This window comes from Phacochoerus africanus, chromosome 5, assembly GCF_016906955.1.
Source record: "Phacochoerus africanus isolate WHEZ1 chromosome 5, ROS_Pafr_v1, whole genome shotgun sequence".
NCBI lineage: Eukaryota > Metazoa > Chordata > Mammalia > Artiodactyla > Suidae > Phacochoerus > Phacochoerus africanus.
Window position 1 is genome coordinate 8,865,101 of NC_062548.1, and position 27,082 is coordinate 8,892,182.

The 27,082-nt window shown below is 46.9% G+C and overlaps 1 protein-coding gene across 3 annotated transcripts in view; it reads left to right on the forward strand.

The window, feature by feature from the left end:
• Positions 1-3,942: 3,942 nt before the first annotated feature.
• Positions 3,943-27,082, forward strand: part of ZKSCAN1 (zinc finger with KRAB and SCAN domains 1) — a 38,644-nt gene continuing 15,504 nt past the window's right edge. The window contains exons 1-7 of one of the 3 annotated variants that reach the window (XM_047779588.1): positions 3,943-4,071; positions 4,511-4,676; positions 12,157-12,674; positions 12,914-13,067; positions 15,353-15,444; positions 15,720-15,846; positions 18,246-25,584. In XM_047779588.1, coding sequence (XP_047635544.1) covers positions 12,252-12,674; positions 12,914-13,067; positions 15,353-15,444; positions 15,720-15,846; positions 18,246-19,138 — 1,689 coding nt within the window. In that variant the 5' untranslated portion in view covers positions 3,943-4,071; positions 4,511-4,676; positions 12,157-12,251 and the 3' untranslated portion in view covers positions 19,139-25,584. Of the gene's footprint in view, positions 4,072-4,510; positions 4,677-12,156; positions 12,675-12,913; positions 13,068-15,352; positions 15,445-15,719; positions 15,847-18,245; positions 25,585-27,082 lie in introns of those variants that run through there. The other 2 variants (XM_047779594.1, XM_047779593.1) reach the window with 2 other exon arrangements.

Genomic DNA, 27,082 nt, shown 5'->3' on the forward strand with positions numbered 1-27,082 from the left:
CATGACATTCTCAGGCTAGGTGTCAGATTGGAGCTGCAGCTGCCAGCCTATGCCACAGCCACAGCCACACCAGATCTGAGTTGCATCTGTGACCTACACCAGAGCTCACGGCAACGACGGATCCTTAACTCACTGAACAGGGCCAGAGATCAAACCTGAGTCCTCATGGATACGAGTCACATTCATTTCTGCTGCAACACAATGAGAAATCCCTGTTGTATTTTTTTAGATTCCACATATCATACAGAATTTGTCTTTTTCTGCCCAACTTATTTCACTTAGCCTGATACCCCCCAAGTCCATTCATGTTGTTCCAAACATCAAAATTTCATTCTCTTTTATGACTGAGTCATTTTCCATTGTATATATACCACATGTTCTCAATGCATTCATCTCTTGATGGACACTTAAGGTTGCTTCCATATCTCAGCAATTGTAAATAATGGTCATATTTTTATTTGATTTTATTTTTATTATTTATTTTATTTTATTTGGCCATGGCATGTAGCGACTTGATATGGGATCTCAGTTTCCAGGCCAGGGATTGAACCTGGGTGGCAGAGAGAAGATGCTGAGTCCTAACCTCTAGACCACCAGGGAACTCCCTAAATATGTATATTTTTAAAGTTAATACCTATTAACTCAGTGAACCCACTTGTCAAAATCTGTCCTAATTAAATAATCCAAAAGACAGTTGCACAAAAATCTTCATTTAATTTTATTTTTTCTCTTTTTAGGGCTGCACCTTCGGCATGTGGAGGTTCCCAGTCAACGGATCAAATCGGAGCTGCAGCTGCTGCCTACACCACAGCCACAGCAATGCTGAATCCAAGCCATGTATGAAAGCTACACCACAGCTCACGGCAGCACCAGATCCGTAACCCACTGAGCGAGGCCAGGAATCAAACCCTCATCCTCATGGATACTAGTCGTGTTCATTACTGCTGAGCCATGACTGGAACTCCCCTAAATATTTAACCTAACAAAACTTTGAGAGAATTTGGCCTGTCTAGAAATAGAGGTATTATTAATTAATGGTACAGCTCCTCAGTGGAATACTATATAGCTATTAAAATGATAATTATCCAGGAGTTCCCGATGTAGCATAGTGGGTTAATGATCTGGCTTGTCTCTGCGGAGGTAATGGTTTGATCTCCCACCTGGTATGCAGTGGGTGAAGAATCCAGCGCTGCTGCAGCTTGGATTCGAACCCTGGCCCCAAAACTTCCATATGCCTCAAGTGCAGCCAGAAAAAAAAAAAAGATTCTTATCTACTCTGTGTAGCAAATTTTAAATGTTAATGACATGGTACTAAGTGTTTTTAAGTAGTACACATGATTTACATCTATCGCATCAGGCTTTTCCATATGGCAAGGAACAAAGAGAGCCTCTTTTTTTGTTTTTGTTTTTGTTTTTGTTTTGTTTTGTTTTGCTTTGCTTTTTGGGGCTGCACCTGGGTCATATGGAAGTCCCCAGGCTAGGAGTCAAATCGGAGCTACAGCTGCCAGCCTATACCACAGCCACAGCAACGCCAGATCCGAGCTAGGTCTTTGACCTACACCACAGTTCCTGGCAACGCCAGATCCTTAACCCACTGAGCGAGGCCAGGGATGGAACGAACATTCGTCCTCATGGATGCAGCCTTCACCCTCATGGATGCTAGTCAGATTCGTTTCCGGGAACTCCAAAATGGGATTCTTATTGGCGAAGGATTTATTGTGAGAACACTCAGGGAAGTAGAGAGACAGGATGCAACAGCATCTGCAGCAAAATCAAGCAACGCAGAGAATAATACTTCGTTTGGGGCCCGAAGGTTATTCAGGCAGTCGCCTCCCTTGGCTGTAGGCCCTCAGTGCTAAGTGGCTGGGCCCCCTTCTGTGAGCTCTGCCATGTGGTGTATCAGCGCCTGGTGGTCTGTTTCTATAGCTCTGTTGGTTTTTCTCTGCTGAAGCCTCTGCTTACTCATAGCACCCACAGCTTCATGGCTTCTATCACCCAATGCCTTCTTCGGACTTACTTCTGCTTGGCCCCAGTTTTCTCTATCTCACATTTGAACTCCCAAAGGAAGGTGATCTAATTGCTTGAGTTGCCTACTGTTCCATTTGCCAGAGCTCTCAGACCAGGCCCCTTCCACACTTCCACGGGCCAGCATAAACATAAGATGTGCTTTCATCAAGTGCCCAGTTCTGATCCCACCAGCCTGGGTCCAAAAAGGGTCACACACTTTTGTGACAAGTAGTTCAAGCAAACCAGCCACCTGTCCAGTACAATCATAGTTTCAAACCATGTTTAACACAATAAATAAAAACATATACATAAGAAAACAGATAAGAAAGGGATAAATTAAAGCCATCACAGCTGGGTTAATATGGAAGGATTATAGGTGATTTTTTTCTCTGTTTTGCAATTTTCATTTAGTGATATTGTAATTGCTTTTTACTTTCCAAGTTTTTTTTTTGGCCACAGCTTTGGCACGTGGAAGTTCCCCGGGGCAAGGGATTGAACCTGCTGCAGTGACAACGCCAGATCCTTAACCCTTTGTGCCACAAGGGAACTCCTCCAAGTGTTTTAATTTTTTTAATTCAGTACATTTTTATTATAACTGTACAGCCATCACCACAACCTAATTTTAGAATAGTTCCATCCCAAGCCCCCAGTCCATCCCTTCTCCCCAATCTGTCCCCTTTGGTAACCATAAGTTTTTCAAAGTCTGTGAGTCTGTTTCTGTTCTGCAAATAAGTTCATTTGTATCCTTTTTTAAGATGCCACATATAAGTGATAGCATATGATGTTTGTCTCTCATTGTCTCATGATCATTTCTAGGTCCATTCATGTTGCTGCAAATGGCATTATTTCATTCTTTTTTATGGCTAATATTCCATTGTATACATGTACCACATCTTCTTCATCCACTCCTCTGTCGATGGACATTCAGGTTGCTTCCACATCTTGGCTATTGTATGTGGTGCTGCAATGAACACTGGTGTACATGTACCTTTTCAAGTCAAGGTTTTCTCCGGATAGATGCCCAGAAGTGGGATTGCTGGATCTTACGGTAATTCTATTTTTAGTTTTTTGAAGAATCGCCATCCTGCTTTCCATAGTGGTGGCACCAATTTATTTTTTAAAAAGTAATCTCCAAGCAATAGGAATCATGTAACCCAGCTACTCAGTTCAGCCTCTCCCCTGAACTTGCCTTGGAATGTGAGCAAAGTCATAATCATTAAAGACGGTAGTCACTCTTGCACAGCAAGTGGAATATTATTTCTGCCTCACCTTGCCAGGTGAAGGTGAAGGCCCTAATTGCAGCTTGTGAGAGCACCTTGAAGGCAAAAATGTCAGTTATTATTCTGAAATCTACTTCTAAACTGCTATAAGAGCATATGCCACATGAACAGAACACAGAACCTTATAACTAGCTTGGTTGCAGAAAGACGTCCTTTGTCCACAGGCCAAGTGTTTTGAAAATACCACCCACTCAACTGGCAGATTATCTCCAGGGCGTGAGAGAGTCTACCACGGTAGTTTTGTGAAACCAGCCATCCCTGGCTTCGCTTTGATCTTCCTCTGTCTACACCCTTCTTTCAGCTCCTCCGCCTCAGACATACAATTACTAAGTATTATTATTGTTTGATAATAACTATAATTACTACAACCGCTGCCTGAGGTGGAAGAGGAGAAATCGAATTATCAGATGGACGGGTATCAGAGCTGAACAGTATCCCGTAAAGCCTGAATCCCCTTCCCCTTGGTCCCAGCCTTTATTCGGGGCGCGCAGGCTGAGGGAGAGAACCCCCAGGCGGGAGGCTGGACCGCTGCAGGGCAGGGGCTGGGTCCAGCTTTCAGGCACCGAGATGCCAAATCCTCCCGCGCTCCTAGAGAGGACCCGGAAGCGCGGCGCAGTCCCGGAAGGCGAGGTGCTGACACACTTCCGGCCTTTGTGACTCATTGTGTCTGTGTCGAGGCGTCAGGAGGGCCTAGGTCCGTGTGCGGCGCCCTTCGGCCGGCCTGAGCCCCAGAGTCAGCTCCCCTTGCTCGCCCAGCGCCCCCAGGCCGCTCCCGGGGCTCACGGTGAGACTTGGGGCCGGCCTCTGGGGGGCGGGCGGGGCCGCAGGGGTGTGCATGGGGGTGGGCTCCGCAGCTGCGGCCCCCGGGTCCCCTCCGGGCTGCCAGGGCGCAGCGTGAAGCGGGTCCGTGCCCCCGTCCCCTTTCCAGGCCCAGCCGTAGGCAGCGCCGTCCCCCGGGGGAGACGTCCTCGCCCTACCCCGGATCCAGGCGGGAAGGGGGCAACGGTCCTTGGCCGGGGTTCCTGGGAGACCTGGGGAGCTGCTGTCTGCGGGCCCCTTCTGGGCCGCCCGCCTGCAGTGTCGTCATCGTCGTTTGACGTTTCTGAGAACCAGGTCGCGAGCGAACCGACCCCTGTCTGATTTTTCCCTGCTCTGCCTTCGTCGCCATTTGCTTTGATTCCAGTGAGAGACTTTTTTTTTTTTTTTTTTCGGGGTCCTTGCAGGATCTCGAGGTGAAAAATGCGGAAGTCCGAGAAATGGACACGTTTCGAGGTGCCGCATATGTGTTTCCAGATCACCTGCTTCTCTGCACCCCACCCCCACCCCCGAGCGGTGATTAAAGAGTCTTTGAAGCCTAGTCCGAGGGGATGAAGATGTGATTCGGATCTGGTAGGGATTATGGCCATCCCACTCTCAGCTTTATGGAAACATTTCGAAGGCTGAAAGATTAGGTGGATTTTTCATTTCTGGGTCGTAGTCACTCTGCTTGACTTGGAATGAGAATTTGTGGAAATTGCGCTGGGCCATTAGGAGACTGTTTAACTGAATGACCTTGGATAAGACCAGACACGTCCCCCACCTGTTTTGTCATTGATAAAATCCACTAGGTTTTCTCAAAAGGCCCTTCTAGCTTTGAAATTCTTTGATTTTGGTCCGCGTAGTTGAAAGATTCAGATACATTTCAGCCTGACACTGCCCCCCTCCCCTCCCTCCAGTACACAATACGGTACTTTCATTATAGAGAGTGGCTGTTACATGGCCTGGGACCAAAGAAAGCATTTATTGTACAGGCCAGTGCTAGGCGGATTGGAGGTGGTCAATAAATACTTGTTGAACTGAATTGTGGAGGATTCATTTTAACCAGTCAACAAAGCCCTGTTACTGTATTGGGTGGCCAAATGTGGAGAAATAGCTTTATTATTTAGGGAATCGAAATGATAATTTGCCCCAGAATGTTTCTCCAAGTTTGTATTGTCTTCTGGTTACTATGCAAGGTTCTTGTTCATTATTTGGGCAGTTTTCACCAAAATTAAAATACAGAGAAGCTAACTACTTCATGCCATCGTCTTTTGCTGATTCTCTGCCTGATCTAAGCACTGACGTTTTTCTAACTTTATATCGTATCTAAATACAGGTGAATGTTATGTGAATGTTACCTTTTCACTCTGAGATAGTGTCATCATCTTTGGGTATCTACATGTCTTTTAAAGGTAGCTTTCGGAGTTCCTGTTGTGGCTCAGCATGTTCAGGATACCATGTTGTCTCTGTGAGGATGCAGGTTCAATCCCTGGCCTCCCTCTGGGGGTTAAGGATCCGGCATTGGGGCAAGCTGTGGCGTAGGTCACAGATGCAGCTTGGATCTGGTGTTGCCTTGGCTGAGGCATAGGCTGGCACCTACACCTTGGATTGGACCCCTAGCCTGGGAACTTTCATATGCCCGCAGGTGTGGCCCTTAAAGAAAAAAAAAAAAAAAAGGTAGCTTCTTCATGTTTTAAAACCTTTTAGAACTCTGTTGAAAAATGGGAGGAGGGCAGTTTGTTTAAACTTTCAAGACTCTGGCTTGGAAAAGATACTGGCCTATTTAGAAGATAGCCTTTGGAATAAACTGAGCTCGTAACTCCAGGCCCTTTTTGGAAGAAAATCTTTGGTATTTATCTTTAGTAACAGTAAGTTACTGTAGGTGATCTTGTCTCACTGAGAGAGTGTGTCTGAATGGTTCTCAGCTCAGAGGGACCCCAGAGGTAGTTTCCTGCTCCCCTGTGCCTGACCTCCTTCCCTCCAAGCGTCATTTGACAGATAAGGATACTAGGGGTCAGAGAGGTTAAATAACTCACCGAGGGATGTGTAACTTATTCATGAGAGACTAGAATTCAGGTGTTCCAAGCTGTGCTGCTTTCCCTATTTCAACATTTCTCCCATTGCTTAATCTCTTAAGTAGGCTGCAAATTGGGAAGCACAGTTACAATCTTAAGATGATTGAAAAAAATTAACACTTCTCTAGTGCCTGCTAGATGCCAGATGCTGTTTTAAGTGCTTCCTATATGTTAACTCATTTAATCCTCACAACAACTCTGTGAGACAGGTATTGTTTTTTATCCCCATTGTACAGATGAGAAACTATCTGTACATAGATTAACTAGCCTAAAATCAGCTGGTAGCTGATAGTGCAGCTTAATGAAACTCTTTCGACTTGCCTGTTTATTGTAATTCATACAACATTGATTGGCTTATGAATGGGCAAAAAGACTAAATAATATTGTAAATTCAGCCAAGTATTTAAAAAAAAAAAACAGCCAGGGCTTGCAAAGAGGTCCTATTAAGTGGTCTAAGAGATACAAAGACGCATACCCTTAACAATTGTCCAGTCGGAAGAGGACAGCATGAAATATTAAATTACAAAGAAAGAAAGACAGTAACAGTGTGCACAGCAAAAGCTTGGAGGAGACCATTAGGGCTGGGTGTTTAGAGAGGAGGAAAGGTTGTGTGTTCAGATCGACTGAAACCTAAAATAAAACCCAGTCTGTTGGCTGCTGTTGGGCCTTTTCTCCCGCCCAGAGCAGGAGCAGAGAAATGTTTGGGGCGGGGGGTGCCTGTCACAGTAAGCGTCCGTGCCTTCATCTCTCCCTTTGGGTCTCAGATCCTCCTCAGAATCTCTTCTTTGTGAGTCCCACTGACCCAGGGAGTATCCAGCTCTTGAAAACCAGCTGAGGTGTGGGCACAGATCGAGATTCCTCTCCTTTATCCTCCTTAGTTTACCTGAGACACAGTAGCGCCTGCCTAAAAGAGGTTTCTGTCACTAGGCTCATCGGTGCTCCGGCTCTGCTCCGTTGTCCTATTTGCTGGTCCCCCCTGGTAGAGTCTAGATGATTCCCACTTGTGTCTCCTACCATGTCTCCTTAGTCACACAGCTCCGCAGTGAAAACTGTGGCTGACAGGTGAGCCCCCCCACCCGCCGATAGGTTTTCCTCTTAGAAAGAATCTTTGTGTCCACGGAAGCGCTTCCTTCCCCACATGTTGGGACAGAGCACGTTTGCTGTGATGGTTGGAGGTTGAAGAGAGGAGTCCCATGGACCTAATTCAAATCCTGGCTCTGCCATTATAATTGCCATTTGACCTTGGGGACATAGGTATGATTCTGGGTATCTGTAAACTTTAGTGTCGTCACCATAAAGTGAGGCAGTAATTGTACCTACCTCCCGAGGGTGCTTTGCGAAATCCCTCGTACATAGAAAGCCCTCAGTTAACCTCAGTCTTACTGTTATGCCTCCTCTAGAGACTTCATCAACAGATGACGGGCAAGTGGCATTTGAGCTTATTGGCATTTGAGCTTAGCTCTGAATGGTAAGTAGGATTTGAAAAGGCAGAGAAGACTGGGAAGGAAGCCCCAGGCATTGAGTATGATGTGAGATCAGGATGGCAATCACTATACAAGGCTTATTTAGGAAATATTAAGTCAACTCATTTTGCTGGATGGAAGAGCTTCATGCAGGGAGAGGGAGAAATCCATGGGCAATGGCGCTTGAGGGGAAACTGGGACCCGGGGCTGGGGGTTGATGACTGCAAGGCTGTAGAGTTTCAGGTAGAAGCATCTGAGAGTAAGGTGGGAGATGCGGAGTTCCCATTGTGGCTCAGTGGTTAACGAATCCGACTAGGAACCATGAGGTTGCGGGTTCCATCCCTGGCCTTGCTCAGTGGGTTGAGGATCCAGAGTTGCCATGAGCTGCGGTGTAGCTCTGGCATAGGCCGGCGGCTACAGCTCTGATTCACCCCCTAGCCTGGGAATCTCCATGTGCCGAGAGTGTGGCCCTAAAAAGACAAAAGGATTAAAAAAAAAAAAAAAAGGTGGGAGATGCACCATGAGGGGGAGGGGAGGGAGAAAAGACGGCAGATGAACCAAGAGAGAAGAATCTGGACTTCACGAAACTAGACAGAAAAATGAGTGTGAACAAAGGCTCGCTTCTCCCTGGTGCTTGGAGAATGAAAGCACGTAGGGGGAGCAGAGAGGAGGAAGGTGAGGTTCTGAGCCTGCGTGAGATATCAGTGGGCTCTCTAACCACTAATTGCCACCAAAGGCTGAAAGAAGGTGGCGGGGGAGCTGGCACAGTTTGAGTTGTTGTTATTTCTTCTATTCTGTTTAACAGAACTAAAGTCTGCCCAGTTCTCTAGGAGGTAAGTGCAAGGAGGACGAGAGTCCTTGTCCCTGAATTAAAATGTAGTTGGGAGGTGGAAATAGGAGCTGCCCCTCAAGTGATGATGATGAGGGAGAGTAGACGTGTCATAAGGCGGGAACAGAGAAGGCACTCAGGGTGTTCATGGGAGGACAGGGTCCATCCTGAAGGGTGAGTGGGGGGAACATTAATGGGCCAGGGAGGCTGAAATACGGGAATCACCACTAAGGAAAGTAACGGAGGTGAAACTGGAAAAGTAGAGCGGGATGGTGTTGCTTGAAGACTAAGTCATTGGATGTCAAGGACTCCTTGACACTGAGGACAAAGAGGGTGAGCAGAGCAGACCGTGGCAAGACTCATTGACTGCGGTATGCTTGTCTGAGAAGGGGGAGGGATGGGAGCCAGAGAACCAATTGTGTGGGGCTGTGGTACTAGTTAGGTGGGAGATGTGGAGGGTGAATTAAGGTGATAAAAAATAGTTGTGGGCAGCATAGCAGGAAAAGGTAGTCCAGGAGTTCCCATCATGGCGCAGTGGTTAACAAATCAGACTAGAAACCATGAGGTTGTGTGTTCGATCCCTGGCCTTGCTCCGTGGGTTAAGGATCCGGCGTTGCCGTGAGCTGTGGCGTAGGTCACAGATGCGGTTCAGATCCCTCATTGCTGTGGCTGTGGCATAGGCAGGTGGCTACAGCTCCAATTTCGACTCCTAGCTTGGGAACCTCCATATGCCGCCGGAGCGGCCCTGCCCTAGAAAAAGCAAAAAGACAAAAAATAAAAAGGAAAAGGTAGTCTTTCTTTTGACGTTTCAGAATGAAATGAAAGAAACTAACGCTTACAGGAATTATTTGGCCTCCACTTGGGAGAAGGCTAACCAAAGGATTGATCTCCTGGACCCACTGCCTCTTCCTAGGAGGTCGTGGCTCTCCTGATGCCCCAGTTCAAGGGGGACCCTTTCCTCAAAGCTGCCTTGTTAGTTGTCACTTACTCAGAGCGCCTCCAGAATTTGAGTTGAAACCTCTTGGATCGGTTGGCACATCTGCTTTGTACTATATTGGTGTAAAAATGGGAATCGTCTCATCTTTTTACTCCCCTCAGTCTAATGGGACACCTTGCAAACTGTAGATCTGCAGAAATGCTTAGGAAGCTGACTACTTGTAACCGTAAGGACTTTACAGGTAAGGCTGCTCTGAAGTTGAAAAGCAGAATATACTTCCTGCAGCCGGGAGGGTGGGGTGCAAAACAGCTGAAGGAATCAAGGGGGAGGGCTAGGTGATTTGCAAATGACTTAATTTTCACATTCTTATGATGTTTACAGGGAAAGTCTTTTGGGATGTCTTGGGGGTTTTTTGGTTGTTGTGGGTGGCGGCTTGGCAGGGGGTGCTTGTTTTGTTTTTTTGTTTTTTGGCCACTGTGCAGCAGCTTAATGTGGGATTTCAGTTCCCAGACCAAGGAGTGAACCCAGGGCTTCAGCAGAGATAGAGCCATATCTCTAAAACTTGAAATTGATCCTTACTTTTGATGGCTCTAGAGGTGAAAAAGATGCTTCACAAAGATTTGTCATTTCAGAAGGAAGAAAAGCATTGTTGACTCTGCTTATTAGCGAGGGGAATGGGATAACCGCTACACAGCGGAAACTTTGCTTATTAGTGAGTCATGATTGATCCTATCCACCAGCCATGCTGAATTTTTGTTGCTAAAATTCACCTAGTACATTTCCATTTTCCATGCCTTTAAATCACCTGTTCTTACAAACTAATCAAAAGTTGTTTTATAATTTTAGTGAACAGGCTTAAGACCAGCCAAAATTTATTTGGAAGATTTTTAAACAGATTGGGAAATATTTCCAAGTTTTTTTTAATGTGTAGATAGTGAGGATTTTCCAGGATACTGAGTATCAGTTCGGCAGTTAAAGTTATGTAACAAGGCACATCTGTTCTCATAATAGTTCTTTCCTCACGCTTTTTTTTTTTTTTTTTAAAGCAGCTATTTTCTCACTTATCGGCTGACTTCCTGTTTGAGTTAGATCAACATTGGCTTTTACCTTCTTTTTTTTTTTTTTTTTTTTTTTGGTCTTTTTAGGGCTGTACCTGTGGCATATGGAGGTTCCCAAGCTAGGGGTCAAATTGGAGGTGTAGCCGCCGGCCTACACCACAACTCACGGCAATGCTGGATCCTTAACCCACTGAGGGAGGCCAGGGATCGAACCCGCAACCTCATGATTCCTAGTCAGATTGTTTCCTCTGCGCCACGATGGGAACTCCGGTTTTTACCTTCTAATCTGGCTGAGTACAAAATTGCTCTAGGAGTTCCCTGTTTAAGGATCCAGTGTTGTCACTGCTGTGGCTCAGGTTCAGTCCTTGGCCCAGGAGCTGCCACATGCCATGGGCACGGCCAAAAATTTTTTTAAATTGCTCTAGGTAGAAGCTTCAGCTGTGCCATTTTCTTGTTTGTGAATGTTTGCATCGTTAGTATTTCCCCTAATTATAGTTTCTCTACAAGAATCTTTAAAGCTGTTTGTCTTTCTCTTTTTTTTTGTGTTTTTGTTTTAGGTTTATTCGACATATATTAGTTTTGGGTGTACAGTATAGTGATTCAATATTTGTACATGTTGCAGAGCTTTTGGGTTTTGTTTTGTTTGTTTGCTTTTGGCCCCTCCACAGCATATAGAGTTTCCTGGCCAGGCATCCAAGCTGCAGTTGCAGCAGTGCTGGATCCTTTAACCCACTGTATGGCCAGGAACCAAACCCGCGTGCTGACACTGCAGAGACACCGTGCCATAATGGGAACTCCTATGTTGCAAAGTGATCAACATAATAAGCCCAGTTAACATCTGTCACCTTAGCTACAAAGATTTTTTTTTTGGTGAGAATTTTTAATAACTGTTCTCTTAGAAACTTGCAAATATGCAGTACAGTTTCATTATTCATTATAGTCCCCAGGACTTATTTTACAACTGGAAGTTGGTGTTACTTGACCCATTTTGCCCCCCCATGCCTGTCTCTTGTGTGACATGTGACGGTTCAGCATTTTAGACCAAGTGAGCTTGTTAGTGTCAATTCGTATATTAAATATGGTTTATTTTCTCTCACTCTTGAAATAAACATTCTGATATTTTCTTTCTTTATCCAAAGTGGATCATTTTGTACTGTCCATGGCACCCATAAAATAGAAAATAGAAATAGCTAAATGGTGAATTAGCAAATTGAGGCCTTCAAATCTGGCTTGAGTGTTGACTTCACTAGGTAGGTAGCCACCTGCTCCTGGCACATCACCTAGGTCATTCCCCTTGGGGTCGTGTCATCTGTGAAACGGTGCTGCTGCTTGAAGTTGCATCTTCCTGCCAGGGTTGTTCTGGGAGGAAGGAAGTGCTGCTCCAGGCTGGTGCCTGGCACCCCGCTGACATTGACTCTCCTTGGGCTGGGCGGGTAAACACATGATGTCAGAACCTGCTTCCTCCCCAGACTCAGGCAAACACCCCGAGGGTGGAACTCACCAGTTGGGGGTTTGTTTGCCAGCCTTAATATCTGAAGGACAGGGCAGCTCTGGAGGTTTTTTTTTTTTTCCTTTACTGTTTGGAGGCATTTTTCGTGCCTGTTTGTAGCCTTGTATGAACTGTTAGCAACACGTTAGCAAAGGTACGAACAACTCTTTCTTTCTTTCTTTCTTTTTTTCTTTTTTTTTTTTTTTTTTAACTGCTTCAGGATCAGTACTGAACCAGATATCAGAAAACATCTCCAAGGACAGAAGGGAGAGCACAGACTCTGTTCGGAACAAGTCAGGTTCCTGAGCCTGAATAATGACCGCTGAGTCGAGGGAAGCCACGGGTCTGTCCCCCCAGGCTGCCCAGGAGAAGGACGGCATCGTGATAGTGAAGGTGGAGGAGGAAGATGAGGAGGAGCACATGTGGGGGCAGGACACCAGCCTGCAGGAGTCCCCTCCTCCCGACCCAGAGATATTCCGCCAGCGCTTCCGGCACTTCTGCTACCAGAACACCTTTGGGCCTCGAGAGGCCCTTAGTCGATTAAAGGAACTTTGTCACCAGTGGCTACGGCCAGAAATAAACACCAAGGAGCAGATCCTGGAGCTGCTGGTGCTGGAGCAGTTCCTCTCCATTCTGCCCAAGGAGCTGCAGGTCTGGCTGCAGGAATACCGTCCCGATAGTGGGGAGGAGGCCGTGACCCTTCTGGAAGATTTGGAGCTTGATTTATCAGGACAGCAGGTGAGAAGGGGTGAAACCTAGCATGTGTGAGCAGCTGGGGGACTTTGAGACTGGAGCAAAGAAAACGTTGCTGATTTAAAGCTGGTATGATAGTCTTTGTGGCGCTTTTATCCGCGCTGCTTGGCTCTTAAGCATTCCGACCCTCTCCCTCCTGCATCCACGGGTGTTCTGTCTTTTCGTCTGTTTAAATTCCTGTTTAAAAAGTGGTTTACCCACAAGTCCACCCTATTTGTCCTCAGGTCCCAGGTCAGGTTCATGGACCTGAGATGCTCGCAAGGGGGATGTTGCCTCTGGATCCAGTACAGGAGTCTTCGAGCTTTGACCTTCATCACGAGGCCACCCCATCCCATTTCAAGCATTCATCTCGGAAACCCCGCCTCTCACAACCACGAGGTGAGAAGCAGGGTTTTCATGTGGCGGGGGAGGAAACAAACTGTACGGACTGGGAGTGGCCTCTCTGTGTTGCTGAAGGCCTGTAATAAAGAAGCATGTTCGTTTCTGTTGTCATCAATATTGACAGAGGAATTATAACTAAATGTCAAAGGAAATATGATTTACCAATCTCAGGAGTTAAATAATGTGACTGAGGAGGGAAATGAAATGTGCATAGTGAACTTGTGTGGACGTTACATATTGGATCATGTTAGCATTCTGGATGTCTAGCAGATTTTTTTTTTTATAGGGAGGTGCTGAGAAGAAGTGCCATATATCCAACACTCTGGTGTGTTGTAAATTATCTTTAAAAGGGTCATTTAAAAATTCATTTTGTTGGAGTTCCCGTCGTGGTGCAGTGGTTAACGAATCCGACTAGGAACCATGAGGTTGCGGGTTCGATCCCTCGCTTTGCTCAGTGGGTTAAGGATCTGGTGTTGCCGTGAGCTGTGGTGTAGGTTGCAGACTCGGCTCGGATCCTGCGTTGCTGTGGCTCTGGTTTAGGCTGGCGGCTACCGCTCCGATTAGACCCCTAGCCTGGCAACCTCCATATGTCGCCGGGGTGGCCCTAAAAAAAGGCAACAGCAACAAAGAAAGAGTTGATAAAGGCACATTCCTTAACCATTGCGTTTATTTGTGATGACACTTAGGGTAGGAACATTAGAGCTTAAGGCAGTGTTCTGGAGGGTAGGCAGCATCCGCATGCTGGAGAAACCTCTGTAAACCAGCTCGCCGTAATGTTGAATCTACCACTGCTGGAGTTCCCGCTGTGGCTCCGTGGTAAACGAATCCGACTAAGAACCATGAGGTTGCGGGTTCGATTCCTGGCCTTGCTCAGTGGGTTAAGGATTGGGCATTGCAGAGAGCTGTGGTGTAGGTCGCAGACACGACTTGGATCCCTCATTGTTGTGGCTGTGGCCTAGGCGTAGGCCGGTGGCTACAGCTCCGAGTTGATTCGACCCCTAGCCTGGGAATCTCCATATGCCGCAGGAGCGGCCCTAGAAAAAGCAAAAAGACACAAAAAAACGAATCCACCACTGCCCACCAACCCCAGTTGTCCTCCGAGGGCTTGTGAGCCCCCGCCACACTCAACGGGGTGAAATCAGGAGATTGAAGAGGATGTTCCTGGTTTTAAGTGCCAGGTTAGGGCCTCAGGTTGTCAGAGTAACAGCCTTCGAGACCCTGGTATGTAGTGGGGTCGTCACCCAGTAAACAGCTCTTCACGGAATCGGGGCGCTCGCCCTCCTCTCAATTTCTTCTCGGTGCTCTTCAGCTTCCAGGGTGTTTCCTGAATCTCAGGCGGTCCGCGTGCTCCGTGCTTGATCTGTGCACCTTTTGCTTTAGCTTACCTTTTTCCTTTAGGGTCTGGAATCGTTGCAAGATGTAGTCATTCCGTTTCAAATTCGTTTTTCTAGTATCTTTGCAGCACAGTAATGTCATCTGTTTACCAGTAACGCTTCCAAATGTAACATGACTTGGGAAGGGAAGGTTTTAATTTTGCAGCTCAAAATTTTTCCAGTTTTTCTTATACATTGCAGTTAGTGAGATCCTATCCTGTAGATGTCTTTTATTAGAGGAGTGTCAGCTCCTGCCTTTATACACTTGTGTCTCATTATCCTTCGAACCATGTACATATTTTATCAAAACACTGTTGCTACGTGAGGGAGAAACGTAGAAGGACAAAACATGGCCAGAACTTACTCAGGAGCAAGAAGAGCCCCTTCCTGCCCTGTGTTTCAAGATATTACTACTAAAGATTTTTAAGACTGTTTCATTTTTCACAACTAAATAGGATTCTGATGTCCTGGTACACTGTTCCTTGGACTGGAGAAAATTAAATTATGACCCAGACTCAAATCATGGCCTGAATCTTACCCTAACCCTAACCCTAAGCCCTCGTGTCTGTGGCTGAGAATAGGAAGTTGTAGTTCTGGCTCTGCCGTTCTTAACAGTGTGACAGCAGGCAAGTCATTTACCCTCTTGGGGCCTCAGTTTCCACTTCTTTTAAACCAGCTGTTTTTAAGAACCGTTTTATGACTCCTGGTTACTCCTGCTTAAGAACAGAAGTCTTGAGAAGATGCAGTTCATGCTTTGTCTTTGCTGTAGTGTCTGTAGTTATCAGTTCTGTAGCTGAACATCAAACATCAGACATGCTGGTTCAGGAAAGAGGGTGCCCCTGGGCCCTTCTTTGAGGAGAGGCCCAGAGCAGAGCTGGCTTTACTCACAGCTCCTTTCTCCTCCCCCAGCTCTCCCTGCCACCCATGTTGCTGCCCCTCCTCAGGAGGGGAGTCCCAGAGACCAGGCGATGGCGTCTTCACTGCTCACGGCAGATTCCCAGGTGAGCTGTGGGCCCCTCCGCCCTCCTGAGGCCCTCGTGTCTGCCTCTCTTCCCGGAGCTTTTCCAGCAGCCGCAGCCCCGGACACTGGCTCTTCATGCCCCTGCCCACAGAGCAGCCCACTCCCCACCCGCCCCCCCAGAGCCTGGCATGGTCCCCTCTTCTTTACCAGCCTCCTGGAGGTTCGTAGTCACCTCCATCCCCGACTCCCCATTCGGGCAGTGGGACTGTCCCTGAGCCTGGGGGAACTGAGTGTGGGGCTCTCCTGTTATTTCAGGCAATGGTGAAGATCGAGGACATGGCCGTGTCCCTCATCCTGGAGGAGTGGGGATGTCAGAACCTGGCTCGGAGGAATCTCAGTAGGGACAGCAGGCAGGAGAACTATGGGAACGTGATTTCCCAGGGTAAGACTGATGCAGGATGATTGTCTGATGAGATTGTGTTGCCTCTTTTTTGGTTAGTTGCGGGATCTCTGCCCTTAGAGCCCACTGAGCCCCTTTCTCCAGACAGAGAATGAGAACAGTTGTGCTTATTTAATCCCCAAAGTCTGGCCCTGGGACTTCCTCATTCAGGGTGGATTTTTTACCTCTGGGTGGTTTTTGCTGTTTGAAAGCAGAAATACTCTTGGATTCTGAATCCCCACCTCTTTAACCACTCCATCGCCAGGACACCTTCTGCTTCATTCCCTGTGGACTTAGGTGCTTCTGTTGTGGGGGCGGGTGTCTCTGTGTCCCGGTGTAGAGGGCCAGGCGAGAGCCGATCATCGGTGTGATCCTAGCCTGGGACCCCATTCCCGAACCTACTTTGTCTGATGCCAGGAGCTTGCGCCGGTACCTCCCTTAGGGTCAGGATTCCCAGTTTCCAAACCTCATGATCTTCCAGGAAGAGCTCTGGCTCCTGGGTGTGTAGTCAGAACAAAGACATTCTGAGAGGCACCAGCCAGATAAGGTGACACAGTTGACAGTCCCATCTGTCTCTCTTAGACCCTACCCCCTGGGAGACGTTAGTGCAGGAGGCTCTCCAGTCAGTCCTGACAAGGGAAGGCCGGGACCCATAGGCAGAACTGGAGTTTGTGGTTTCTTACTAGTTACTCTTTGGATGAGGTGAAAATTAAGCCAAAATTCTGACCTGTGTTTGCGAGCCAGGTAGTACCCACCCCGCACTAGGTTAAAACAGAGCAGAACATTGGAAACAGCCAGGGAGCTTTGCGGATCGTCCAGGACCTCGGCTTGGAATCCAAAAGAAAGGGACTGATTCCCTCTTCCTTACCAAGGGGTCAGTATTTATGTGATTTCATCACTAAAGTCGGGGGGTTAGCTGTTCCCCTCACCCAGTGGTTGCATATTTGGGATAGTGCAGACCTACTTGGGAAGGTTTCTGAAGGCCAAGTAAATGAAGAATAGATTGGGGATGTTTCTTCCATAGATATGCAAACATAAATAAAATAGGGTATGTTACTAAACAGTCCTCAGTCTCTGCTTAAAAACTGGCACACAAGGAGTTCCCGTCATGGCTCAGTGGTTAACGAATCCGACTAGGAACCATGAGGTTGCAGGTTCAATCCCTGGCCTTGCTTAGTGGGTTAAGGATCCAGCATTGCTGTGAGCTGTGGTATAGGTTGCAGATGTGGCTCAGATCCTGAGTTGCTGTGGCTCTGGTGTAGGCTTGGCAGCTACAGCTCTGATTGGACCCCTAGCCTGGGAACCTCCATATGCCACGGGAGGGACCCAAGAAATGGCAAAAAGACAAAAAAAAAAAAAAAAAACTGGCACACAGAATATTGCAGTCCACAATAAAAAGAATATCCCAGTGTTTTTGTGTGCAGATTACCAAAGTGAGAGGATCAGCTCACATTTGTACAATTTTATTTTCTTCTGTTACCTCCTTCGTGTGCTGTCTCTGGAATTGTTAACATCTTCTTCTCTGTTTCCAGTAATACTCAGTCTTCTGTCAGTGAAGGATTTAATTACATGTACTAATGCCCCAACCAGCTTCTTCATCTCATCCCCATGACCTGAGCACTGTCAGCTCTGTGCAGCTCTCGCTGGTGGAGAGAAGCTCTTCGCAGTGTCCGAAGGGCTGCCTGACCTTCCAGGTTCAGCACTCACTCTGCCCGTGAACTCTCGCCTTGTCAATAGATCTCACAGAACTGGCAGAGTAATTGCTTTCCCTTTATTAAGTCTTCCTTTCTTTCTGCTAATGCCACTTACCATTTTCTAGGAAAGACTTGTCCACTCTCTGTTGTTAACTATAAATACTTAGATTAGAACTGCAACATAATTTTTGAGTTTTTTTTCCCAGCCACACTCAAGGCATTAGGGACATTCCCAGGCTAGGATCAAACCTGAGCTGCAGCTGGGACCTACACCACAGCTGCAGCAACGCCAGACCCTTAACCCACTGCACGGCAGCGGGAACTCCTAGAACATGATTTTTTTTTTTTTAATGTGTACTTATTTGCTTCAAATTAATTACCAAGTGATCAGATTATAGAACCGTGGGTTGGGGCCTCTCGTGTTCCTTAGCACCTCATCCCTTCCCGTCCTGCCTGGCTCTGTCCCCTCGGCTCCCTCTCCTCCTCCCTGCACACTCCCTCTGTTGTCCTTTCCACTGTCACCTGCCCTCTCATTTCCCAGCTGTGCTCCCTGTTGTCCCTGTGCTCTTCCCCTTGTTTTTCTGCTGTCTTGTAGCCAGTTCACACTGTGAGGTCCTTCTGCACGCATGTAGGAAAGCACCATCGCTTGGCGAGCTGAGGTATTCGAAAGGGAAGGGTGCTATTTGTGTTTTCTATTTATCATGTCAGGTGGTGAAAACAGGACTGAGAAGGAAGAGTCCACCTCAAAGGCCGAAAGTGCAGAAGACGCAGCATCCCATGGGGAGACCGCAGGAAAATTCCAGAAGGATTTCGGAGAAAAACGTGAGCAGCAGGGCAGGGTAGCCGAAAGGCAGCAGAGAAACGCTGAGGAGAAAACTGGCAAAGAAAAGAGAGATCCGGGGCCAGCTGCAGCCAAGGAGAAAAAGCCCAGCCCGGGCGAGAGAGGCCCGAGGGAGAAGGGTAAAGGCCTGGGAAGGAGCTTCAGCCTGAGCTCAAACTTTACCACCCCCGAAGAAGCCCCCACGGGCGCCAAGTCCCACAGATGCGATGAATGTGGTAAATGCTTCACACGGAGTTCAAGCCTTATTCGCCATAAAATAATCCACACTGGAGAGAAGCCCTATGAATGTAGCGAGTGCGGGAAAGCCTTCAGTCTCAACTCGAACCTTGTCCTGCATCAGCGAATCCACACGGGAGAGAAGCCTCATGAATGTAACGAGTGCGGCAAAGCCTTCAGTCACAGCTCCAATCTCATCCTGCATCAGCGAATCCACTCGGGGGAGAAGCCCTATGAATGTAACGAGTGCGGGAAGGCCTTCAGCCAGAGCTCAGACCTCACCAAGCATCAGAGAATCCACACCGGGGAGAAACCCTATGAATGTAGCGAATGTGGAAAAGCTTTCAACCGAAACTCCTACCTTATTTTGCATCGGAGGATCCACACCCGAGAAAAGCCGTACAAGTGCACCAAGTGCGGCAAGGCCTTCACCCGGAGCTCCACGCTCACTCTGCATCACAGAATCCACACGCGCGAGAGAGCCTCTGAGTACAGCCCGGCCTCCCTCGATGCTTTTGGAGCCTTCCTGAAGAGCTGTGTGTAAAGGAGCCTTTGTCCACAAGCCGTTTCCCCCTTTTGTTGCTAAAACTATTTCAGAGATGGGTGCCCACGGAGGAGGGGAAAAAAAAAAAACAACCAGCCTCAACAGGTTACAAAAACAAAAAAAGTCACACTTAAGGATCCTTCCAGTTAGGTCAGCAGTGTTCTGCCTTTGCCTCGTCTGTGGGCAGGTGATTCTTCCTTCCCCTCAGCCCCTGCAGGGAGAAGCTGGTCATGTAAATAGCCCACGTGCTGTGTCCACGCAGGACAGACGCGCACCCGTGGGAAAACATCAGGCTTTCCAGGAACGAGGCTCCCTTGAGGGCGCTCTTGGCCAACCACGAAACACAATTGAGAGATTAAGATGGGCTCTGTCAAAATGAAACCCGCTCACCTCACACAAGCCCTGCTTGGCCAGCCGTACCTTGCTGAACCTTACTTCTCAAAAAAGGCACAGTTCAAACAGAAACGACTTTGGGACATGCTGCTCAAACTAGTTATATATATATATGGTAAGTTATATACGGTCACTGGTAGCCTACCAAAGCTATAGAAATCTCGGACTCTGCTCATCAGTATCAAACCAAAGATTTCTATCTCTTCTCGAAAGAGAGGGTACGTGCACCAGTCTGCAGTTCCAAAGGAAGGCCACACATGTGGATGGTTCTGTCCTCACCCCTGAGAGAAATTCTACTGAAAGTGGCAACAGCAATTCAAAAACACGTCTCTCCCTTCCCTTGGTGAAACCCCGCAAGCACCATGGCACTCCTAGATGCATTTCTCCACAAGGTAGCACTTGATTGTGTACTGTCTCTTAATCTGTCACTGTTTCGTGTGTGAAAGTTGGCATCACTCCCCCAGAGATGCTTCTGTCGTCTGTCGTCACGGGATGTGTTTGGATCCCGACAGCGCTATAGCCAGTGCTGAACACATAGGAAGTGCTCCTTACGTCCAGTGACCAGCAGGACTTTGACCTTTATGACAAAGCCTGTGGGTCCCGGGTACCGAGATACGGGGACCTCGGCCCGCTTGGGGAGAGGACTTCCAGAGCCCAGGGCGTGCTCACGCTCCAGGGTCGGATGCTATTTCGGTCCTGAATATCAAAGAAAAAAGAAAAGGCGCTGGTAAGCCGCCTGCATGGACTCTCTAAACACAAACCGGAGAGTAAATACCATGGAATGTCAGAAACTGTGTCCGCATCCTCTTAAGAAAAACGGGGCGTTCTCATGTGGTTCAGCAGCTTAAGGATCCAGCGCCGTCCCTGCAGCGGCCGGGGCGGGTTTGATCCCTAGCCCCGGAACGTCCGCATGCGGCGGGTGTGACCAAAAATCATAATAAAGAAAAAAAAATACGAACACTTAACCAAGGCCAGTGCTTGACATCTTTCTGTGGCGAAGATCTTACAGAATTTCTTCAGTCAGCTTCTGAACAGTGATGCTTGGGCACTTTCTGAATCCACTTGTAACTGTAAATAAGAAAGTTCAGAAGGTGTGATTTTTGTTGTTTTTCCGAAGAAGGAACGTAGGAGGGAACATTTTTTTTTCCCCCCACACCTTCCAGAAACTTCGAAAACACATTTGACATCATTAGCTGGCAATTACTAAACGTGTCTGTTTCGCTGGAAGTTCACCCGCCTGCGGGGATGTGGTTGGTTGTATCACAGGCGCACACACCGCACGGTCTTCTCTGTTTCTCCTGGCTGAGGACTGAGGGGAGCTTATGAAACTGATCTTTCCCGTCACCTGTGCAGGAGGATGCGTCAGCTTCTGCATGGAAGTTCATGACACCATTTTCAGATACACATACAAGAGACCCAGGTATCGAGGCGGCATACGAAGCCGTCAGGGCCTCGGCTAGAGATGACTGCTTGTGAGAACATGTGATTGCTTGCGACAGCCTTGCGGGAGCTTAGAAACATAGGCCAACCAACCACACCCCTGAAGACTGTCCCCATAACTGGAGACACCCCCCCCCTTCCTCCCCCGCAAGGAGTTTGAGAGTTTTCTGTCAAAAACTAAAACTGGTCATTCGTCAGGTGTTCGCTACCCAATGTCACTTCCTGGGGAGCCGAGGAGGTGAGGGCCGCTGTGGCCTCTTGCTCCCGTCCAGGCTGACATTCTGCACAGAACTAATTCTCCGGCCTCTCTCCATACCTGGGACCAACTTCAGCTTCCCTGTGGCTTCTAAGCCGTTGCATCAAGCACCGCCTGCGGGAACTTCGGGAAGTCAGCTGGTGACAAGAGTATTTCTATCCAATTTAAGAAAAACAGGAGAGGTACTCCAGAAGAGCAAACCTAAGTAACTTTTATAGCAAAGTAAAAGTAGAGTAAATGCTTTGAGGGATTTTCTTCAAAGTAAGACACAGTGATGGTTACGCAGAAAGTTGCTGGTGCTTTTGAGCGAAGACTTTTGCTTCCAGGAAACCACTAGAAGCAGTGAGGTGCTTAATTCCAGATGCTGATCAAAGCATCGACTGTTCGGAAGAGGGAAAACATTGGTTAGTTCCACATGGGCCTTTTTGAGCGGCAACTACATGCCGATATAATTCAGCCATCATTTTTGTTTGGGGGGGTTTTTTTTAATGGAAATGACGTAGAACCTGTGCCCCACATTTAATTCCCATTTTACTACAACATCGTCCTGAGGCTGTGGGACAGCTCCTGGGGTTGCTTCAGATCCTCAGCAGAAGCAGCTTTTTGAAGGCATGTCTTCTGAAGAAAACAGGCTACCACTGTTGAATTAAAACCGTTTGCACCGCGTTCACGTCTTTCATCAGCTGCTCCGTGCACCGCGTGACTGGGTCATGGTCCAAAAGGTTTATAGCATCTAATTCATGTTCAGGAGAGTCATTCAGAAGTTCTTGACTGGCTGAAGTCTGTTTACAGTTTAAGTACTCTATAGGTAACTGTTGGCATGCTAATTGACCCCATAGACGTTTTTGAGAGGTTTTTAAAAATATACTTTTACCTTGCCAGGAAGAGAAGAAAAATTCTTCAAGCTGGTGGGGTATTTGTTCCTACTTCGTCCCATTAGGCAAAGCTAAATAAAGCCTAAGGCTATAGATGGATGAGGCATCTTGATTATGTAGGGCACTTAGCATTTTCTTAAAGGCTTAAGAGTGAAACTGCTACATGTGCACAGAGAGGTTGACACCTCTGATATGTGAGACAGCTCACATCTTACATACAGCAGAGAATTCATTCCAGGAAGGAGCCTCTTGAATGTGATACATACGGCAAAGCCTTTCATCCCATCTCAGCCCTGAGCAGCAGAAAGCTGACACTGTACATAAACGTTATGAATATTCTGTGTGAGGAGAACTTTTCTTGTATAGCACTCACTGCTTTGGGCAGAAAGTGAATTCCGTCAGTATGTTCCGATCATGTAATGAATTTCAGAAACACTGCAGAAGCTCAATCTTAACTCCAGAGGATCCATGGAAGACAAAAAAAAAAAAAAGAAAAGTGGGGAAATGCTAAAGAAATAGCAAAATGTACAACTTCTTACAAAGATTGTTAACATTGGGTACTTCTATATATTTTGTACGACCGTACCGTTGGTGTCTGTGTTTTGTACCTCTAGCCCCTGTTATTCTGTATATTCCCTGTAAACAGATAATGTATTTTATTTTAATCTATTTGACAGAACACATCACTCCAAGAGAGCAAAGATCTGGAGTGAGTCATGAAGTTGATGTGGTTATGGACGAAACGCCAGTTCACAGAACTGAGAAGGGAGAAGAGGAGAAGAAATCTTCATAGTTTGGTGCTTATCATGTCCAGAGAGGAAATGAGTAGATTCGTTAGGAGAGACAGGTTAATCGGGCACTAAAATGGAACAGTTCCTATAAACATTGGCGGCTTCCTGAGAGCTTTCTCCTCAAAGCCAGGAAGTTGACCTCCTAGCTGCCGGATCACCACGTCAGGCAATGAGAATGGGTTCTCTGAGCTCGTTGCAGGGAGAGTAAGGTCTGCTCCATGACCTGGGAGAAGGGAGTGTCCTGGGAAGGCCAGTGGGACCACTTAACCTTGACCGGATGCTCTAAACCGTAGTCCCGCTTCCCCCACTAACTCTTAAACCTTTGTGCTTCGAAAAATGGGGGTAGGAGAGCTCCACGATGGGCTCTTTCCTGGAAAATAGGCACAGATGCATCCCGTTCCTGGCATTGCAGGAAGGCTTAAGAAGCATTTTGAGGTTCTCCTCTTGGCCGGCTCCTGTGTACCTCCCCTGCCCCCGCTTCCTTCCCCAGGCTTGTGATTAGGAGGAGAGAGGGCTTGTGAAGAGTCTTGGCTGTGAAAGAACTTTTTTCCTAATTTCTGTCCTCGAGTTAATCACCTTTTCTTGCAGGGTCTGGTCACCCTGATGTACTCATCTAAAGCTAGCCAGCCGGGTTCATCCTGCCATCCTCCCGGAAGAGTCCTTGTGCAAACTGGAGTCACAGTTTTAAAACGTAGTCAGTCAAACAGCGACAGCAATACTGGCCAGAGGAGGCATCTTTTTGCGTGTTCTGCTCTGTGCAGCTTCTCAGAAATATTTACACGGGGGCTGTGGTTCCCCAGCTGGGAAACCAGAGGAAGGTCTGCAGATCGCAAAGCGAAATATAGAATCAGAGAAAAGGCAATTAAGTGGTATAAATAGATGTTTTCGTAGAAGTTAGAGTAGATTTTTATTTCAGCTACCACTGGAGAATATAATAAAATTATTTGAAAAGGTTCCCTAACATTTAGGTTTCGTTTTTAGAGTGGACATACTACTGTACATTTAAAAGTAGTTACTTATTTTGCTATTCAAATTAATTTTTTATTATATCTCAAAGTGAAATTATCTGTTTCACTTTTCCAAGCTTTGTAAAACAAACTTGAAGTTACAGGGAGGTAAGCCATCTCCAATTCTGCAGGTCAAACAAACGTTTGGGAAATATTTTAAACATCTCATAATGCGGAGTGTCTTAACATGAGTTTCACGTTGTCTGGTTCTGTTTAATAGTAGATGCCATAAACCTCATGTCTCTCTCTTAAAAACAGTGGAAGGTAACAAGTGGGAATTCAGTTGACTTCTAAACAAGTGATCCGCTGTCATTTTAACAGGTTTCTTTTCCTTTTCATTTTTGAGATTCTCACCTCCTTTTACAAAAGAATCATGAGTCACTTCAGATTACACCGTAATGAGGAATGTTCATCGGTCTTAAAATCGCATTTGCTCCCTTCAGCACGGGCTCACTAGGCGGTCAGGCTGAGTGTTTTGAGATACGGAAAATAAGGTCTGTGAGTGATGGGAAGATGGTATGGAAACTGGGATTTCATTCTAGTTTCTGACTTGGGTTTCAAGTGTCTTTAGTCCAGGGAAGGGACTGGGCAGCTGCCATGGCCCCAGGTCGCTATCAGTTAGTCTCCAGACAAGGTCAGGGAGGAGAGAGTGGGGAGGAGGGTTTTCAGGGCCGGCCTCCCAGCTGAGGAAGAGTATGAGGCCTGGGCGGGGGGAGAGCGTTGTCGGGAGCCACAGCCTGCCCGACCCCCACCCCCACCCCCACCCCAACCCTTTGCACCATTTACCAGTTGCAGGAAGGTTTCCATCTGCCCAGGCAAGGACAAAGCATATTTGACTTGGAGGTGCTTCTGCTGGTTGCAGGGGTTCTTACTGTGAAAAGCCACGTGAGGGGGGCTGGGTGGGAGGAGGCGGATGGTGATTGTGCAGGAAGATCTTGTACTTAAAATACATGAGCTTAGGGGCACAGGGTGGGATGTGCAAGCAAAATCTGCGGTTATTTTAAAATGAACATATGTATTTTTATTAACTTTGAGTTAAATATAGATTATTACAACCAGGTCAACATGATAAGCCTAAATCTATATAGAGAGCTAACTCAGGCATTGTCTTGTTCATCTGTACACAGAATGAAACAGACCTTTTCCTGTTTTGTCAGGTCCTAGTTTCTTTTAGTTTAGAATAAATTAGACCAAAAGGAGAAACTTGTTTGTCTTTGTATACCTGCAGAAGTAAGTTATTGCTGTTAAAACCTGGCCTTTTCGTTTCTCTTGGTCTTTGAAGAGTCCAGCTGCTTGTCTCTGTTCAGTAAGTGATTTGTAAATTGCATCTGTTCATTTAAAAATCCTCATTAACACTTCTAGAAAGGCTTCTTTTAATAAATAATGGAGTCTTAGAGGAAAAGAGATATTCTTATTTTTTAAAGCTAGGAACCTCCTCCATTGAAAATAACTTGAACATTGATCGAAGGCTAAAGTTTCATTCACAAGCAATGGCAGCAAAGTAAAATTTATATGCATTTATAGTCGTCCATTTTAGGAGGCCGGTGGTGTCGGACAAAAAAAAAAAAATGTTAGGGTAGTGAGGTCGGGGAAGGAAATTGGGGGGATTTGTAATAAATATTCTCTTTATGTTGTTTCTCTGCTGGGTCATGGTAAAACAATAAATTATCATCGCTAGGTGGCAGTAGTTGTGATGTTTGTTTTTTGTTGTCCTTTGTTGTGTAAAATTCATATTTTGGGTAAAAGTACAATTTCAAAGTCAAAACCTAGAACTGGGAGTTCCCACTGTGGCTCAGCGGTAAGAACCCGACTAGTATCCATGAGGATTCGGGTTCGATCGCTGGCCTCGCTCAGTGGGTTAAGGATCGAGCATTGCCATAAACTGTGGTGTAGGTCGCAGGTGGGGTTCGAATCCCGCGTGGCTGCGGCTGTGGCGTAGGCTGGTAGCTGCGACTCCAATTTGACCCCTAGCCTGGGAATTTGCATATGCCACGGATGTGGCCTTAACAAGCCAAAAAAAAAAAGAAAGAAAGAAAGAGAAACAGGAGTTCCCCTCGTGGCGCAGTGGTTAACGAATCCCACTAGGAACCATGAGGTTGTGGGTTCGGTCCCTGGCCTTGCTCAGTGGGTTAAGGATCAGGCGTTGCCGTGAGCTGTGGTGTAGGTTGCAGACGAGGCTCGGGTCCCGAGTGGCTCTGGCTCTGGCTCTGGCGTAGGCTGGCGGCTACAGCTCCCATTCGACCCCTAGCCTGGGAACCTCCATGTGCCACGGGAGGGAGTGGCCCAAGAAATAGCAAAAAGACAAAAAAGAAAACAAAACTAGAACTGTGATCCACAAACAGTCTTTACCCAGTGGCATGTTCTGCATAGTCTCACAAGAGCTTAGAGCTCTAGGCAGCTTCTTAGAGGACTACAGAATGAAAACACATGGAGTAAAGTTTCTTTTTAACGATTCCCCAGAATGTAATTTTCTCATAAGATGGAACCATTAAAATAACTTTGACCACTATGAAACTTAGGAAACTGAACATCCTAATGGTAGAAGCAGCAGGTAAAGCTGATGGTTGAGACGTGCAAACCATGAGCTCTAACCCAATAATGTAATTGTGTAACCTACTGAAACAAATACATATGAAAAAAAAAATGTTTTTCTTTGTCTCATTTAAATAATTGGTTTGGCGGGGGGGAGTTCCCGTTGGGGCTCAGTAGAAACGCATCTGACTAGTATCCCTGAGGTCACAGGTTCAATCCCTGGCCCCTCTCAGTGGGTTAAGGATCTGGTGTTGGCGGTAAGCTGTGGTGTAGACCAGCAGCTACAGCTCTGATTGGACCCCTAGTGTGGAAACCTCCATATGCCGTGGGTCCGGCCCTAAAAAGACGAAAAAGAACTAATTTTTTCCCCCACCCTATTTAGAAACCAGAGGGAGGTGCCGAGTGTTCTGTTTTCCTCTGGCTTCAGTGGAATCTCCTTAAGGAGTACTCACCCCTGCCCTCCTGCTTTCCAGGGCTATGATGAGATAGACAAAAAAATTTTTAAAGTTCTTCCTGAGCTCAGTTATTCTGTATTCATCACCTGCATGACCCCACAACTGTTTATGAGCAGCCCAGCACGGCGGTTACACATGCAGGCATTAGAGCCAGTCCGCCCAAGATCAAGTCCTTCATCTACCACTTGCTGTACC